Source organism: Brachionichthys hirsutus, chromosome 18 (assembly GCF_040956055.1).
Source record: "Brachionichthys hirsutus isolate HB-005 chromosome 18, CSIRO-AGI_Bhir_v1, whole genome shotgun sequence".
Taxonomy (NCBI): Eukaryota; Metazoa; Chordata; class Actinopteri; order Lophiiformes; family Brachionichthyidae; genus Brachionichthys; species Brachionichthys hirsutus.
This window is the reverse complement of record NC_090914.1, coordinates 4,688,041-4,706,035: the sequence shown is the minus strand read 5'-3', so window position 1 is coordinate 4,706,035 and position 17,995 is coordinate 4,688,041. Positions and strand designations below refer to the sequence as shown.

Here is a 17,995-nt window from a genome sequence, read left to right as displayed (position 1 = left end):
ACAGGTGATTCAGAAGTTGGTATGGAGCCAGAATTTGTAACATTTTATTTTATTTTATTCGTGAAGCCTGGTATGACTTGCCCTGCTCTGTCCTTGACTGACTTGGTACAATGATGTCAGTTCTTAAAACAAGCAGCTAAGGAGCTAGTGAGAAACAGCATTGTCGTGACGAGCCAATCAGAGGCAGAGTAGGGCGGGTGATGTTGTCACCATAATGGGATTCTTAAATTCCGTTGGCAGAGGATAGCACTATTTGAGTGCCCTGAAATTAAAATTGAATTTGTTTAAAAAAATGTGAAGTGCCATTGTTGGAAAATACCAGTTTGTATTGCTGTGTTTCAAAACACTTTCTACATTGTCGTGCTCATGGAACCTTAGCTGTAAGAAAATCTACAGTCTTGTTCTTTACTGAATATTTATATATATATAAAAGCCTACACTCACACAAAACTATAGCAGTCTGCCGCCAAGCCTGTATAAATGTTCATGGATAAACATGTTCTGGGACATATTTTCTAATTATTGTGTGCTTTTTTTCTCTCGGTAGTATCTGGACAAACCAGGTGATGAATAGCCAGAGATCCCCGTCTGCAGTCCAAGTCCCAGTCCCTCTATATGGGGACTGACCACTTGCACAGTGTGCTTAGTGGATTAAAATGGCACCCATCATGGAGGGCACACACACTGTGTTGCTCCTGTATCCACCCATCCATGAGCTATGTAACATAAGCCTTTATTTCCCCACGAGGCAAACACAGAGGTTCAAGTATAAGAACCACGCCCCTCATTCAGAAGAGGCTGGTAATGGTCGTGTCTGGGAAAGGGATGATCTTGCAGCGTCCGAACAAAGAGGCCAGTCTTCTCACTCCTCAGGCAGACTTCTCAGCTCCAGTCAGGCAACAAAGCAAGCTGTTGCAGAGCTCTGCTGGCTGGTGGCGGAGCACCACCAGTTGCTGGCAGATCTCTTATCGCTGTGCCGGGCTTGTGCCAACAAAATCAGGATGGGCAACCAGGATGGGAAACTTCAGGACTGCATGGAGCATGAGGAAGATTATGTTGGGGATCAGGATCCCAGCAACTATTGTCTGACTGAGCCTCCGGAACCTAAAAGAGCCGCATACAAGAACAAAAAGCTGAAGAAGTTGGGAGGTAAAAAGCTTGACATCGCTGAGGATATCCTGCACAGTAAGATGAAAAGGAAAGTTTCAAGCATGGCGTCATCTGCTGAGCTTCGAGCGAATAGGGGTGTGTCAGTAACTTCACCCTCAGTAGTGGAACAGAACCCAGGTACCCTACCTTCTGTCAATATCTCTGGCATCTCAGTCAAAGGCTCTCATGTCAGTGCAGTGAGTAATCCCCTCCTGGCTATGGAGGAACCCGTCCTGATTACTCGTGAGAACTGGGACATGGAGGACAACCAGGCATTTGGCTCTGATGTGGATTTCTGCAATGACTTCTCAGAGTATGATGGTGAACTGGGTTACGATTCGTCCTTTTGCAATCTGATGGACGGTCCCACCCGGCGGGAAAGTGGGAGCAACCTTCGGCCATTGAAAAGGTTAGATTCCGTGGGTGAAACATTACCTGAGAATGCATCAAAAGTCACATTCTCTCCACAGGTGTATGGTGAAACCAACCAGAGCAATGTGGGCATAAGAGTTGTGGCCAAAGTTCAGGATGTGGAAGGGAAAGTACAACATGTCAGTCATGCAAGCCCAGACACTGCAAGGCTACATCCAGTGATTAACAGCTGCCAGCAGGAGCATGGAAAACAGAGAGAACCCTGTGGAGAAAAGATGGGTAGCATGCTTTCCGTGGGACTTCAGTTGCCCCTGTCTCATACGTCTGAACCTTACACCCAAAACAAATCCCAACCAAAGAGCCCCTGTTCACCTTCTCTGGCTGCGGTCTTCAACTCATCATTTCCTGCCTCAAACACCCTTCAGAGAATGTCCCCCGTCTTGCCCCCCCTTTCTTCCAAGCAGACAAGCCCACAGTTCAACCATCGCATTGTACTCCTTTCAGATAAGGATGTGGACCATGATCAAGACAGCTCCAGTAACACTGATGATACCAAAATCTTCTCTGACATTATTGACAAGAACGGCAACAAGAGAACCGTCACCCATCTGGATCTAAACCTCAGCAGGCGGCCCAGCAACTTCCAGTGGAACTCCCTCAGTAACTCCTCAACAGGTAAGTTACTGGGAACCACAACACTCCTTTGGGCACACTGATTCAAAATCCCTGCCTTGTTCTGAGCACTGATACTGGAGCTTTTATAATTTCAGTAACATGAAACGTTTGTCAGAATATGTCCTTCAGCTGGCATTGCTGTAGCTGGATCTTAAAGAACTGAACAAGAAAGGTTTCCTGGTGGGGCGAGTGTGTGTTGTGTCAGATTCTCTGCTTGAGGTTTGTTGAAATGCTCCAGGAATTTATGCTGCAGCACTGAAAATTAGAAATATTTTCCAAACTTGCTGGACCAGTAAATAACACCTGCTTCCCAACGTTTCTCTGTTAGTCGTGTTAGTTCTGGACTGCTGGGTTTTCAGTTAGGCTTAGAAATGTGACCACAAATTAAAAACTACCCATCAGAGTTGCACAAGAGGCAAGCAGGGCCTGAGAATAATTTCACTGATGATCCATTTTAACTCTCAGTGCCACTGGTAAGGTCCAGATTAGTGGGAGTGTCCCAGATCAAGCGCTTTAAGTTGACAAGGGGTTCGAGTTGGCTGGGTTTCTCATGAGCACAGTGTTAACTGAAGCATCGCCAATTTGGACAATTTGTAGAGCTCTTCTGTCCCTCCACTAAGCCCACATCCTATTTAGTTAGCAAGAAACTGACAGAGGATCTAGGAGCCAGTGGACACAGGGGTTGCAGAGCGATTCTTTCAATCTCCAGTGTTGCTTTTTAACCAGGTCGCGTTTAGCATGATCCTTATTCTGTGAGCTTTTTCTCTTTGAGCAGTAGATAAGCTATCAGTGTTGGTTTATACATATATACATTATTTCAACTACGCAGTCCAAACTATACTCATGCTGTTAGTCCGGCTTCAGGGCAGAGCTTCATTGTTGCATAAGGTGCCTCTGTACCGTGGTTAATCATCCCTGTCAGTCAGGCCAACACAAAACCCCTTCCATTATGTAATTTATTTATAGGCAGTTTTATAATGGATGGACCTCTTTCAGTATCGGTGCAGCTTCACCCATAGTTTAACAGCTATGCTGTATTTTTAATGAAGCGTGTTTGAGTTGTTACATCATGGGCCAGCAACAGCCCGAGCATCATGGTCAGCAATGCTCAGGGACATCAGGGATAGCCATGGGTGAGAAAACCAGAAGAATGATTGAGCAGCTGTCCTTATAAAATACTGATGATAACAACTTTAAACATATTTAATTTCAGACAAATTATCCACCGTTACCTCTCTCCATCTCTCTTTTTGTGCAACATATGCCAGGCAATGCCATAATCAGATTACCAAATGCGTTCCAGAAAGGTCACATGAGCCTGATCAGCCCAGAGCGAGAGTGTATCACACCGCTGTTCCGTCCAGCTGTCATTCAACACAAAGTGCCCTCCCACACAACACTGTTCCACTCAGTGAAGACAAGGCCCAGCTCTTTTCATATAATCAGGTGGATTCTACCTCAGCCTCATTCCACATCACGATGTCGCTTTAAGAATACTACACATGGACAGAGAATGACAGAGGCCTTATTTACCATCTTACTTGTTTCCATGAATAAATTACTGCCACACTACCTTTTTGGAAATGCTACAATGCTCCATCTCGTGATTCCAATATGAGCAACTTCTACTCAATGTCCGAATATTTTTTAAACACACCCACTTGGTGCACTGCAGTAAATCTGAAGTTAATGTCATGTCTTCCAATCAATGGCCTGCAAGGCCTGATAAAACCACTCTTCCCTCCTCTGCTCTTTATCTACCAGTCAGCCTCCAGAACTCGCATTCAAATGCAAAGTGATCATCATGTCATGCTACATTTCATTAGCTCTATGTGTTTCTACTTGTACCTTGACATAAATGGCCTTTGCACCGACAGTCAATTAGACTGTCTGACATTCATCCATGTCCATCAAGCTTGAATGGAGAAACAGCTTTGACTGGTGCAAGAGAAACCAGTGATTTGCATGCCCTGCATTTTTTATGATTTTTTTTGCAAACAAAACAATATATCTTCCTGGTTAGATATGGTGGATCCTGAAAGATGCATTCACTTGGCCCAGTTGTTTTACTTTAATGATGAGGTTACATTTTTAGTGGATAACACGAGCCATAGCTGTTGTGTCTGCAATTGGAATGGGAAACTGTAGGGTGCATAGAGTAAGACTTGTCTTGATATGATATGTGTGCAGCCACAGAATGTTTCCATATTATGTTTGCTATAGTCCCTAATTAATGCCAGGCAAATGTTCAGGTTCACCAAATACAGAGACAAAGAGATAATCAGCGCTTTCAATGTTCTGCAGAATAATTTGTGGCTTCTGTTGCTGTTGTGTTCAAGGCAGCCTCGGAAAAGCTTTCTCTGACCACTGGATGAGTGATGATTGGCTGAAAGAGGTTTAAAAGTGGGGCTAATCCATCACCCCCAACAACTCCCAATTGTCAAGATCAGACGTTACTGTTAAAGCGACTATACTAGAATAATCTATCTGCTCTAGAAGCTTTACTAAAGTGTGTTATTAGTGTAGTCTCAGGTGGTATTTGGTCATCAAACGTTGTCACTGCTGTCGAGCCAAAAAACACAATCCCATTTGTGTCCCTTCATTTATTAATGCTATAATTTAGTGTCTGCTTTTAGAACTGCAGGGAGAGATTAACTGGCAACAAGCGCAAAGTCCCTAGTGTGTGTGTGTGTATGAGAGAGAGAGAGATCTTACAAGAAAGGGATAAATCAGATATTGAACCAATGCAGTGCCTTCGTTGGGTAATAATGGGTTGTGTACTTACCCTTCTGTATCTGTTTGCCAGCAGTGCTGCAGAAGCTTCACTACTGTGTGTATGGCAGACAGCAATGCATTTTGCTCTGTTCAGATTTTGGCGGTGTGGATCATCTTATGCATATTTATTTAACTGGCCATTTTCAATCTGCATGGACACGTGAACAGATAGGAAGAGTTCACCTTTTACTTATTTCTCATGCCGAACATGATAGTGACAAGCAAGAATTGTGGTTGAGGCGTGCGTCTGATCAGCCGTTTCTTTCCTTGCCTTCGACTGGCCTTAACTCAGCATTTGGAAGTGGCCCAGCGTGCAGTCAGCAGGCTTCACTGCAGGACCGTGCAGAGCAGCATTATCATAATGAAATGTTAGTAATCGAATTTCTCCTGCCGTCTAAATCCCAGATAACTGAAGCTGCTGCTTCTCTTGATGAATGATTGCGGCAGAATTTTGAAGATGAATTTCAATCTTATAATTTATAATGAAGGCCCCCCAGTGTGTGCGTGCGTGCATGTGTGTTCTAATCTCAGAATGTAGGGAGTTATCCAGGCGGAATTCCAAGTCTTTACAAGTGGTGGAAGGACAGCAATGCAGCAACACTGTGAGCCCCTTCATGCATACTCATTACAAACGGAGAAGGTGGGGGTATTTTAGCGGCTTATTGGCAGGCCGTTATGTGAGTTTCACTATTTCTGGATCATAATTCTGCTCAGGTTGAGGTGTTGTCTTACAACCAGAGTAAAGTGAGGTCATCAAGCTTCAATATATATTCTATACCTTATCCGCCTCCTTCTCCTCTCTCACACTCTCTCCTTTCCTCTCCTTAGTCATTTGCCGCATTGTCCCTTATTTTATTTTTTTTACTTGTATGACTTGCATGACTGGCTCTCTTGAGACAGTTAATGCATGTGTCAAAAAGCGAAAAATCACGTTTACATGATACATAAGAAATATTTGAATTTGTGTCTTTCAGTAGTTGCAACCTGATGCTAATGCCATGCGATTTGTTCAGGACACAGCCCATGAGGAAAGCTGTGCAGGTGGAGGCTGGGTCTGTTTCCTTGAGCGGTAAATAATAAATACCAGGTGCTCTGAAATGCAAAGAACGAATTCAGCATGAGGCGAGAAAAACTGCACAGTCGATAGAATCTTTATTAACATATAAATATACTTTTGTGTTTTTTCAGCTGTTTTCACAGCAACGTTCACAATCGCAGCTCACTCATCACCTTACATGTCACTGCCTGGTCAGGAGAGGGCAGTGTTTCTACCTGATAGTTCTCCTCCAAGGCCTTTGGGTGACCAAACACAAGGCTCACACTAACGCGCCTCGACCTAACTGTGTCGTAGCGTAGTGCCGATACACACAATGCCACAGCTCTGTTACAGTGAACGTGACTTGAAGGCAAGTCCATGAATGCTTGTTTTGAAGCCAGTGCTTGGTAGTCCTTTTTCGTTATTGGATCATTATGGGTTTGGGTTTAGCAATGAGAAACGGGTTGGCTAAGTGCAGATAAATATAGCTGTGTGCCCTGGAGCATGAAACGGGAGTCTCCCTTATTGCCTGACTGATGCTGAATGATTCTGATGCCTGCTGACACATGCAAGGAAACAACTTGTTTCCACCAGCGCTTATTTAGGTGTGTCACACCTCACTATGTTATGCTCATGTTGTTCTGTTATGTTTGTATTTTTTCTACTCTCTGATTTGTTGCAACGGATACTGTGTTAATTACCTTGTGGCTGTGCGTTTGTTTGCGTGTTTCTCCAGAGCATTCCCTCTTGCGTCAGGATGATATTTGGATGCTGGATGTTGATGTCTCTCAAGAGCAGCTTACCCGTGCTCCCCGCCCAGATCATCTCGACTTCCTACGCATTACGCCACCTGAAGATGACATCATTGGAGACACACCCTACTGTCCCAATCTGGAATGCACGGTGAGGGCCCTCAAACATAAGCAGCTCAAGTACTTTCATAGTTGGAACATTTTAACACTCTGATTTTCCCCTTCATTGGACTCAAGGATTTGTCTCCACTCGAGTGTTTAACCACCTGACTGTTAATACTTAGAAATGGATTACCAGGTCTCTAATCTGTAGGCTGGGGTTTTAAGGCCAACCTGACTGAGCTTATTCCTATTTGAATCAGAACACAGGCATAAGAATGTGACTTTCCTGTAACATTTTTAATTTTGAATTTCAGTGGTTTCTACATAAATATTACGGAAGCTTGTGTCAATAATAATAGCTTTCTTCTAAAAAAAAAATCCCAAGCAATTCTTTGTTTCTGGGTGTTTATAGGCTTAATTGTAATATTGACTAGCTAATAATAATACAATTAGAGATAAATAACTACAGACCGGTTTGACAAAGTTATCTGAATGATTTGAAAAACAATTTCCATTTCTTCCCAGATTCCTTCAAGCTCTCGCTGGTATTCATTCCTGTAGCAGATGAGGCAGACTACAGGGTGTGGTGTTGGGCATTACGTGCATCAGTGCATTGTTCACCCTGACTCTGAGCAGAGTCATTCAGCATTCCCACACAAAGGCCATATTGTACAGAATTAGACACAGCATTGTTTTGACAGTGACATTTTTCTTCACGTACGTGGCTTCATTGTTCACTGTTGTTATGAGTGTGTTATGACAGTGGAAAATATTATGATGATTTCATACAATCCTATGAGCATTCTTTTCTATTTAAATTTTAGTTGTTAGCTTTAAAACATTTCCTGGAAAGACTGAATTTCTAGTTTGATTAAAAACTACCGGCATGTATAGAAACGTAAGGTAAGTGAATTAAAATGTTTTCCCTTCACTCATTCCTGTAGGTGAATATCCATGCACTGCTAATCTCACATTTTAGCATGTTAGTGTTCGCTCGTGGTGGACTGACCCTCAACAGGGCTGAGCTAGTGAGCCATGGCAGCTGTCCACCTGAGCCCAGACAAACTACCCCTCTGTGCTGTCTCTCGTATTGCACCAGCCATTTTCAGGAAGTGAGCAGAGGTAATCAGACACCTGTGGGGCCAAGTCCCTCCCAGCATGGGAGGAACCTGAAGGGAAGGCGTTCCCGGACTTGGTCGACTAGTGAGGCTCATTTTTTCTCCTCCAACCTATGGGATATTTTTTTCCCTCCGACACAACAGCTCTCTGGAATTTCCTGTAAACTGAGAGAAAAGTTCAAGAAGGCTGCCCGAAACTAGAAGAGCAGTTAAGTCACTGAAGAGGAGGATAACCAACAACTTTAAGGATTAAGTCGCAGAACTTGTCGGAGCACTTGTAAATACTTTTGTGGGAAAACAGGTGAACTCTGCTCCTCTGTTCTCCGGGAGATTACAGCAGGACGTGCTTCCAGCCGCTGGACAGCTTGACTTTACTTGCACTGACTTTACTTGCACTGACAACGTACTGTACAATCAGTCTCTATGTGGCATAATGAAAGTCTACTTTGTATGTTTCACTCGGCTGGAATTCAGGATAGTGTTGTTAGAATTGCCGTCTTCCTGGGCGAGGTAAGAGGACCTTAGATTTGTCCACACAATGGCCTTTTGTTACCAGCCGACAGTACAGGTGGAAACAAGAGCAGCTGGGATAACCGAAGGTGGGGAGATAAATCTTTTGTGTCATTTTCATCAGACTCTTTGCTAGAGCTACCTCCTGTTTTGGGTTAGGTCTCCTTGCTCACAGTTGAAAATGGACAGTGGAAGTAATACCGGGAAGCACGTCCCTAGTTCCATCCTTAACAATGTCATTAGTAATTTTTTCAGTCGGGAAAAATCTGCTGCCACACAATTGAAGCCGCCTATGCTCACATCTTTCAAGGGGCTGCCAGATGTGGAAAATCAATCAATACAAGGGGATGAAAATGTGCATCAAGATGATGTGACTGCTGCCTGCCATACAAAGCCAAGGCTTGACTCTTTAGAAACTAGGTCACATTCTTGGGACCAGGTTGAAACTACATCTGGAGCCTTGGTTGACCAGGATTTGGTCAAGGTCATGAGAGTGGAAACGCATAGTGACAATGAAAATGAGAAAGATGAGGTGACTCGTATAAAGAATAGTCTGTCGAAGACCAAGGAACCTGTCTTGCCTGAGAAGGACAGTAACAAAGTGAACCATGCTGCTGGAGATGAGCCAAAAGTCATGGCAGGCACAGGGAGCCAAGTACCTGAGTCGAGTAAGCACCAATTTAAGAAGAGATCTCTTGTGGAAACACTTCTGTATTCAGATAGGTTTGTCAGCAAAGCGAAGTCAAGAACAGCTGTTATCTGTTCAGTTTCCAATCACGAAGATGATTCCAGTTCCAAGAAGAGGACCTCCACTGGGTCGGTGGATGTAGAAGGTTCTGGTAAAACAGAGAATTATGGCAAAAACGTGGGAGAAGATGAGAGTGATGAGTATGCTGGCATAGATTGTTCTCTCCCTGTTCCATCCATCATCTCCGGACATGGCCCTCTGGAGGTTGCAGGTCATGATGACGCCGCAGCTTCTCCTTTAAAGCAGGAAGATGACTTGGATATTACACAAACAGAAGATACTGAGGGGGAGACTAAGGGAGGAATCTCCTCTATACCCTCCACCTCAAAGACTCTTGAAGGTTTAGTCCCATCATCATCTATTCCAGATGAGAAGTCAGACTCTCCTGGGATCACAAATCAAACTTTTTTGCTTTCTCCAGGTGATGTTCAGTCAAGTGTCTGTTCTGATCCACACCTTACAAAGGCTCCAGAGACACCAGAAACAAACATGCCACCTCCAGCTTCATCCGTTGGTCTCTCCCATATCTCCCCTAACTCATCCCCCCCAAAGGACACAGCACTCTCTTCTTCCTTTCAGATGCCAGCTCTCTTCAGTGGGCTGCGAGTGCTGAAGAAAGGAGCAGTGGGGGAAGACAGGGAGACTACGTCAGAGATTAAGCAGAGGGAGAAGGATGCTGATTTGGCCCTGCTCAATCTGAAGAAGCCAGTGAACAAAGCCAAGCTTTTCCCCGAACAAAAGGCAACCATTGCCATCAAGAGACATGCTGATATTAAACCTGTTGTGGAAAGTAAAAGCACTTTAATGGGACAACTCAGTCAGCTGCTCAATCTAGACAACAAAGATGGCACCGAAAAGCCTGATGCTGGGCAGGATACTGATCCAAACAGCAAAAAAGAACCAGAAAATGGAGAAGAGAAGGTGGGAGAAGAAAATGTCGATCCAGAAACAACCACACCGGAAAGAAAGAAAACTTCAGACCTGGCCTATGAAACATTTAGAAGCCTTTATGGCCCCAGAAGCATCAAAAAGGAAAGGACAGAAGATATTGACCTAGACGCAGTGAAGCAAAAACTCAAAAATGAAAAGGAAAGTTTGAGGTCTATTTTTGAGAGAACGTCCAAATCCCCTGGGAAGGAAATCAAGAGTTCTGAAGAGGCAAATGTATGTAATCACAGCCCAGCATTGTTGTTCTGTTTTCATCTTTTCCAATTGCCTTATACAAATATTGGGGAAATTATTCGACAGACTGAGGCACTGACATGCATTGCTCCCCGCAGACAGAGGTCATATCCCCCACAGACAGTGAAGATCGGACACCAGGGCGTCTGCAGGCTGTGTGGCCCCCACCCAAACCAAAAGATGAGGAAGAGAAGGTGGGACTAAAGTACACCGAGGCAGGTAAGAATCTCAAGATTGTGGCTACATTTACATCTCAGATCAGGAATTCTGACAGGGGACCAGCCCAGCTTATAGATACACCTCCCTCTGTTTAACTTTATGGATAAGGGTCTTTGCAGATTTCATAATATTCATATTGTGGCATTTGGGAGGGTAACACCTTGACAAACCGGAAGTAAAACCAAAAATAAAACCATCAGTATCACCTCTTGAGCAATCAGGCTTTATTCTAAGACTGAGGCAAATCCTGCAGGCTTTAAGAAATCTTTTAAACCCATTTAAGAGTGCACTGAGGCTGAGGCTCTACCATAAGGCTGCTGTTGGTGGGGTTGTGAGTTTGTGCCAACGCAGGAGAGCAAAGTGCGGACATTAGTGAGGTGAAACCATTTAATAGAATGAAGTATATTCTGGGACGCATGCCAGGTTTTACTCACCTTTTACGCTAAAGGTGTAATCACACCGAGATAGGTTGGGCACACACATCACGGACTGATAATATTACAAAGGCGAAGCTTTACTGTGAAGGTCTTGGTACAATTTATTATTTATTCTGATAGGATTATGGTGACTGCAGTCTCATCATCACTCCACACTTCCAAAAATGTTTGGACATCAAATTATATTTTCAATGGAAGTAGAATTCAACGATTCTTATAAGCTGAATGCAATTTAGTAAATATACTTCTAATAAAAACACACAGAAAAACAGACGGGCCGGCGGTTTTAAATAACAACAAAAATACAGAGCCAAATAAAAACCTGCAAATGGCAGAGGACACACAGGCATCACCAAACAAAGACCGGAACCAGATAATGACGCAGGGAAACGGGAACACAAGAGAAGACTGCAACTCATACGGAACCAAAACATAATCCGGCAGAGACCGATGAGAAAGCTGAGTATATGAAGACTCAGGGTTAATGAGGGATGAGGATCAGGTGTGTCTCGTTTCACTCCGCCAGTCTGCCCTCAGCTTAGCTGCACCCACATTCCAATCAGGAAAACAGACAGGAGGGAGGGAGGGCAAAACAGAGGAACACAGGAAGTGTCGTAAATTAAATGACACAATCACAACATCAAAACCTGATGAGGAAAAATGAGTGTGTTGTTATATAAATGTCATTCTTTTGTCTTTTTTCAGAGCACCAGGCAGCTCTATTGCAGCTGAAGAGAGAGTGCAAGGAAGAGGTGGAGAGGATGCATGTAAGTTCTGATGTCATTAGCTAACTGAATGAAAACACATGTACAAGAGAAAATCGATCCATGGATTGTAGCGATCACAGAGTATAGTGTATCGTGTGTTTCCATTTAGCTTCTCAACAACAAGGACATTCAGAGTGCTTAGATAAAGGACGCATTTTTAAATATTCTCATAAATCTGTCAGTGGTTCACGTGCTTGCAAGTCATGCACGAACAGCAATTACATTTTTGAGATTCACTTGTAAGGAGGCACATTTTCCTAGCAGCTGAGCCTCCTGAACACAAGGTGGTGCTAAATAACCATGTAGTGTTGAAGTGGTCAGCAGCTGAGCCACTGTGTAGTTAGAACACTAGAAGCCCTAAGATGTTGAAATATTTTAAATTATTCAGTATTTAGAATAGGAGCGCATATGTACTGAAAAATAAGACAATTTCCATTCGCTACATCTGTTAATGAATAATAAACAGAATTAAACGTAATTAACATATTAATTAACACATATTCTTTCACTGCGAAACACGGACCACTGTCACCCCACGACAAGGTGCCTAATTCTTTTTCTTAAGTGACACAAGTTGGACGAATGTATAAATGTTATTGCATCGCAATCTACTGTCAAAGATGTCAAATAAGAGTTTAAAGGCTTTTACTACGCGAGTCAAATATTAGCATCAGTCGGGGAATCCAAGGTGAATAAAAGCAAGAACATTTTTACTCTCTGTGCGTTTAAGATTTTTTTTTTGCCGCTTTATTAGTTTGATGGGAAAATGGCTAAATGAAGACTCTAATAATAATAATACAGAATAAGAAATAATCATTGTTGTTGTTGTTATCATTATTATTCATGATATTCTGCTGTTGCTTTCTACAGTCCGAATTTGAGCTTCAGGTCTTCCAGCTGAGAGGGGAGAATGCAGTGTCACTGTCACACCTGGAAGGCATCATTTCCAAGATGCAGAGTGACAGGGGGTACAATGCAGGCCCGAGACGGGGTGAGGTCCGCGATGCTGCTGTGTCTACTGCAGACGACCCGATCCTCAAGACGTGCCGCACCGTGAGCATCCAGACAGACAGGGAGACCTTCATTAAGAGCCCTGAGGGTGCCGGCGGTGGGCCTGTTCAGAGCCCCACCCAGAGCATCCCTAAGAAACTCATCTTGGACTCTGTTGGACTAAATCTAAGAGCTGGGAATGACCCAGAGCCTCCCAGACCACCACCGCCTCCCCCTCCCCCACCAGGCCTCTCAGGACCTCCTCCGCCACCACCTCCCCCTCCCCCACCAGGCCTCTCAGGACCTCCTCCTCCACCACCTCCTCCTCCCCTACCAGGCCTCTCAGGACCACCTCCTCCTCCCCCTCTGCCATGCAACATGGGAGCACCTCCGCCACCACCTCCTCTGCCTGGTGGTGGTCCACCACCACCTCCTCCTGGCCTACCTGGATCTGGTCCACCTCCTCCCCCTATGGGGGGCTTCAGTTTCGGCCAGAAGGTGGAGAAGGCCCCACGGAAGCCTGCCGTTGAGCCAGCATGTCCCATGAAGCCTCTGTACTGGAGCAGGATACAGATTCAGGACAATAAGTATGTAGCTCCTTCCAATCACTCACATTACTGTGAAAAGACAATCAGTGTTCATACACTGATCATATTTCTAACGTTTTTCCAGTAAATTATGTCATACAGCAGCAGTGTTGCTACAGATGAGCCAAAATTACTGAAGAGAAAATCAAAGAACTCTTCTCATGCATTTTCATACAAGCAGCCCTCCATTTCATTCCACTACCAAACAAAGTGGTTTGGATAGATTATCTTTTCACTGAAAAGATCACGAAGCTGTCAAAGCCCCGGATGACTGGAAACCTAAACAGGCTTCCCTGACAAGAGATAGAGAGCAGAGGAATTACATAATGTTTGTTCATGATAGAATTTAGTTTTGCTGAGTGAAGGGATAACGAGAGACTAATGAATGGGATCACAGTATCTTATTGCAGATGAATTGATTTGGTGTATATTTTTGGCAGATAAGTGACAAAGTTAAGAATGGAGTGGACGATTAATTGCGTGACATGAAAGTATCCATTACTTGAAGTTGAATCGTCAAACTGTTGCGATTGGGCTGATGAAGTTCTGAACCTCACGGATATTCCTATCCATAGATATGTAGATGTTTGCTGCTCCAGATAGTCTGGGATTGTCAGTGGATTATCCAGTCCATTTGCAGCAACCGTGGCTGTTGCTCCTGAGTGCAAGGCTTCCAGCTTTATAGCCTTGTATTTCCATGGCTGAATTACTGGGGGGGCTGCGTTGTGGTTCGCAACTGTCTCCGGACCAGTGAAGGGCTGACTAACACCATGGCAGTTTCATGTCAGCTATAAATCTAACCTTAAAGGGCCATGTTAAGGGCATTAAATGGGTCAGATGTTTAACTATAGCAGGATCAGCTGTGTGATCTCTGTTAATGGAGTGACATTTTGAGTTATGAGAGGGGGAACATTGTGCGGTTTGAAAGTGTGCCAGCTGTCAAAGCCCAAACGTGAAGTACAGTTTCCAAGCTTATAGGGTCTGTGTGACAAGCCACAAGAAGAAATGAGCTGAGAATCCGGTTACGGTCCTAATCTGGTTCATTAGAATGTTTTCTTGCGTGGTGGTTCTTGTTGTCAGAACATGTTCGCACTTATTTTCCTCAGTGTCTCAGGAAGGAGTGCGCTATCCAAAGAGGATCTAGGGACAACATCATTATGTCTTCAACATGAAACCTCTCAGCTGTCTCAGATAATGACTCTCAGTGCTGCTCCAGGGAGCCAACTTGCATGCAGACACAAATGGACTCAGTCGGCCCTACTTGTGTCTCGAGCCAATTGTTCTGGTGCTGAAGCCACGATCAGCCTGCCAGCCGTTGTCTTAATGCTAATCAGCTCACAGATGATGTGCGCGTTCAATGTCATTGAACTATGACCTGAAAGAACATCTGGAATGTGTGAAGAATTACACTAAATAGATGAGTCCAAATTCGTCCTCTGTTCCTTAGTATGCCTGTTTGTTATACTGGTGATGTCCATTTCAGTAACAAACTTAGGGAGGGAAAGCAGAGGCAGATATGAAGATGGCTTGGTAACAGCAGAACGCTTTATATCCTGAACATCCTCTTGGCTTTAGACATCACTTGTTCCTTTTTCTGTCTGTTTGTTTTTTATGTTACTCAGCAACTTCTGAAACACAGCATCACCTCCTGTATTCTTGTTCATTTGCTGGAAATGAGCTTTTATTACAGAAACAAACTTGTCTTAACCTTTTGTTATTGTTATTCCCTCGCTCGTAAACATTGCTTTTCAAAGTTGAGATTGCAGATATTTGTCAAGTCTTTGTTGGATGCCAAAATGGAAAATGGAAAACAGCAGGAAGGATGAATAAGAATCAAATAAGCTTCCACAAATAAAATTAACTGTTTTTTTTGTTTTGCTCAAGGAAGTTAAATTGGGGTTCTCCTGTCCTGTGAGCTGCTGTCATTGCGATGGTGATCAGATCTTTAGCTTCTCCGTTTTGTTTTGATTCATCGATTAAAGTTAAAACAACAAGTCACTTCTTTTTCCAGCAACAACACGCTATGGGGTTCTCTGGAGGAACCGAACATTGTAAACGCCGATGAGTTTGAGGATCTTTTCTCAAAGGCGACGCTCCAACCGAAGAAGAAACCCTTGTCGGACACCTATGAGAAGAAAACCAAAGCGAAGAAGGTAAATTCCTTTCCCTGCATCACACTTTGGTTCTTGCATCTTGTTATATAATTGTTTTTCTTTGACGTTGCTTTTGTGGAAAGCGTAAGTCATCGCTCGCTTTTGTGTTTCATGTTGCTGCAGCCACTTCAAGGCGTTATTATGTGTTGTTTAAAAATGAGTTTTGCCTGCTGTCATGCTCAATAATAAATCAAAGAAAGAAATAACAAAAGGTGAAGTGGGACGAAATGGATTGTGAGTCATCAGATTTTCCTCCAGATCTGCATTTTTCAGATTTTTGCGAGGTCACTCCCTTGTTTTTCTCTGGGAAATCTAAACTGTGCAAGATTGTAGTGAGGATGAGTGGGTTCACAATAGTTTCTTTGTGATTGATCCACTGTTTAGTTTTTAAAGAGGAAACAAGTTAAGAAAAATCAGCTAAGATGTGCTTTTTTGCCAGATTGATCTTCCGTTCCTCCTAGACGCCAAAGTTAATGTCTTTTCAAATGCTGCAACTCTGCACGTCTGCTGCAGCCAGTGCTGCATCAGCATCCTGGCCCCCTCGTGGTCCTCACTGTGGCGTCCAAGCAGTTAAAAATCGGCCACTGCCCCAGACTGTCCCCTCGAAATCCATATGCACCCCCTATTCTGATCAATTTAAGGCTCCACTCTGCCCGTGTGTGTGTGTGTGTGTGTTAGAGCTACTACAGACACAGTCTCCAGTCTGGACTAGCTCTAAACCCTCTTGTGGAGACACAAGAGAAATCAGAAGAATACCAATTTCTTGTTTTTTTAAAGCGCGTTTGGGAGAAGGACACGTATGTGACCCCGACTTTTTGATATTAGGACCCTTACTCCTAATTATTAGGAGTTTTTTGTTTCCTCTTCCCATGTTTCTAATCATTTTATCCCTGCTTATAAGATTAATTTGCCAATTGGGGGAGTATATTGATGACAGGACTGAGGTCTCATCTGGCATTTCATGTTGTGTACACAGTGTAGGACTTGTCTGCCTGAACAAGCTCTCGGGATTCCCCCGGTCAAATTTATTGTGGAGTCACTTTCTGATTTACTAATCGGTTGATTAGTAATTTCGATCATTAATTGTTACTGAGGATATTGATCCAGTCTATCCATATCAATAATCACTAATCAATTCTGGTCTTTCAATTGACTTTCCTCCAAGATGGGTTTTTGCTAAATCTGTTTTTCTTCGCATTTTAGTCAATTTTTTTAGGCCTTTATTGGCACTGACCGTTTCGTGCCCACTGCGGCGGTTTAAGGTCTCATCTTGGTGCCTTACTCTGCAGAATCGGAGCAGGCAACGGTCACCATCCCTTGCGTGACTACCAATACCAGTGGACACTCAGGCAGACAGCCTGCCTCCTGCATCTGTCAGCACACACTGCTGCACAAGACCCACTTTTTAATTCGCCACTGTATCTGTGCGTGCATCTGGTTTAGAGTGATTCTTTTATTGCAATGTTTGTGTTTGTTTCTCCTTGAGTTTGTGTATTTATGCACCCACATGTGTTTGTTTCTGAGTGCGTGCATGGGACTGCGTGCTTGATCGTGATGACGGCACATCCTGACGAGTCATTATGCACTTGCTCAGAAAGTGTTGCCAGATCATGCTGGCTCCGGGGGGGGGGGGGGGAGATGAGTTTGAGAGAATGGAATGTGTGTGTACATTATGCATATGAGCTCCTTCCCCGCTTTCCAACAACTCAACACGCCAAAAGTCAGAAGAGAGAGCGGGGCTGATGCCGACATGAAAAAGTTAATCTTTATCATGTGTGCTACAGAAAGAAAGAAGAATCAAAGCGGTTGTTTATTCTTGAGGCCTTCTCCCTCTTCTGATTAGCATATCAAAGCGAGGGAGATGACATGGAAGAGAGCTCTCCCAACCGAGCAGGCTGCACCAGGGGTATAATTGTAGGCATGTGGCTTCACTCCACTGGCTAGAGGAGGCAAAGAAAACAGGGCACCCATAGGAATGGGGGAGCAGTGAGTCTGGGCACATCATGAGATGGAAGAAAAAGAAGGAATAAATCATGTTAAATGTGCCGTTCAGACTGTATAAGGGCAAAGTATTCCAACGTTGTCTACCCGCATAAATTAAGCATGTATCAAGTTTAGACTTACTGGTTGTCTTTAAACAATCAGCAGCTTTTTCTGGTTTATGGGAATAGCATGAGCAATCATAGAGGGTTTATTGAAGACATATTTGAAGCTCCGACTGTGACGTGGGAGAGTGGGTGTCGGACTAACACCGCTGGGTGTGACCGGGGTTGATGAGTGTATCGTCGGTGGTTGTTGATGGGGAGTCCTGATTTAGTTGTTATGGTAACATCGGCCTGGTGAGTCCAGACAGAGGGTCACCCCAGAGCAGGCGGGCCGCCCAGCCGTGGCTGTGTAAACTATCTGCGCCGCTCTAAGCCGGC

At 43.9% G+C, this 17,995-nt stretch overlaps 1 protein-coding gene across 1 annotated transcript in view; it reads left to right on the top strand.

Annotated features, from left to right (window-relative positions):
* Positions 1 to 656: 656 nt before the first annotated feature.
* The window catches only part of LOC137907829 (formin-like), a 37,770-nt gene continuing 20,431 nt past the window's right edge, over positions 657 to 17,995 (top strand). Inside the window, exons 1-6 of the mRNA XM_068752185.1 lie at positions 657 to 2,196; positions 6,744 to 6,910; positions 10,518 to 10,638; positions 11,781 to 11,842; positions 12,713 to 13,419; positions 15,431 to 15,572. Coding sequence (XP_068608286.1) covers positions 657 to 2,196; positions 6,744 to 6,910; positions 10,518 to 10,638; positions 11,781 to 11,842; positions 12,713 to 13,419; positions 15,431 to 15,572 — 2,739 coding nt within the window. The remainder of the gene's footprint in view (positions 2,197 to 6,743; positions 6,911 to 10,517; positions 10,639 to 11,780; positions 11,843 to 12,712; positions 13,420 to 15,430; positions 15,573 to 17,995) is intronic.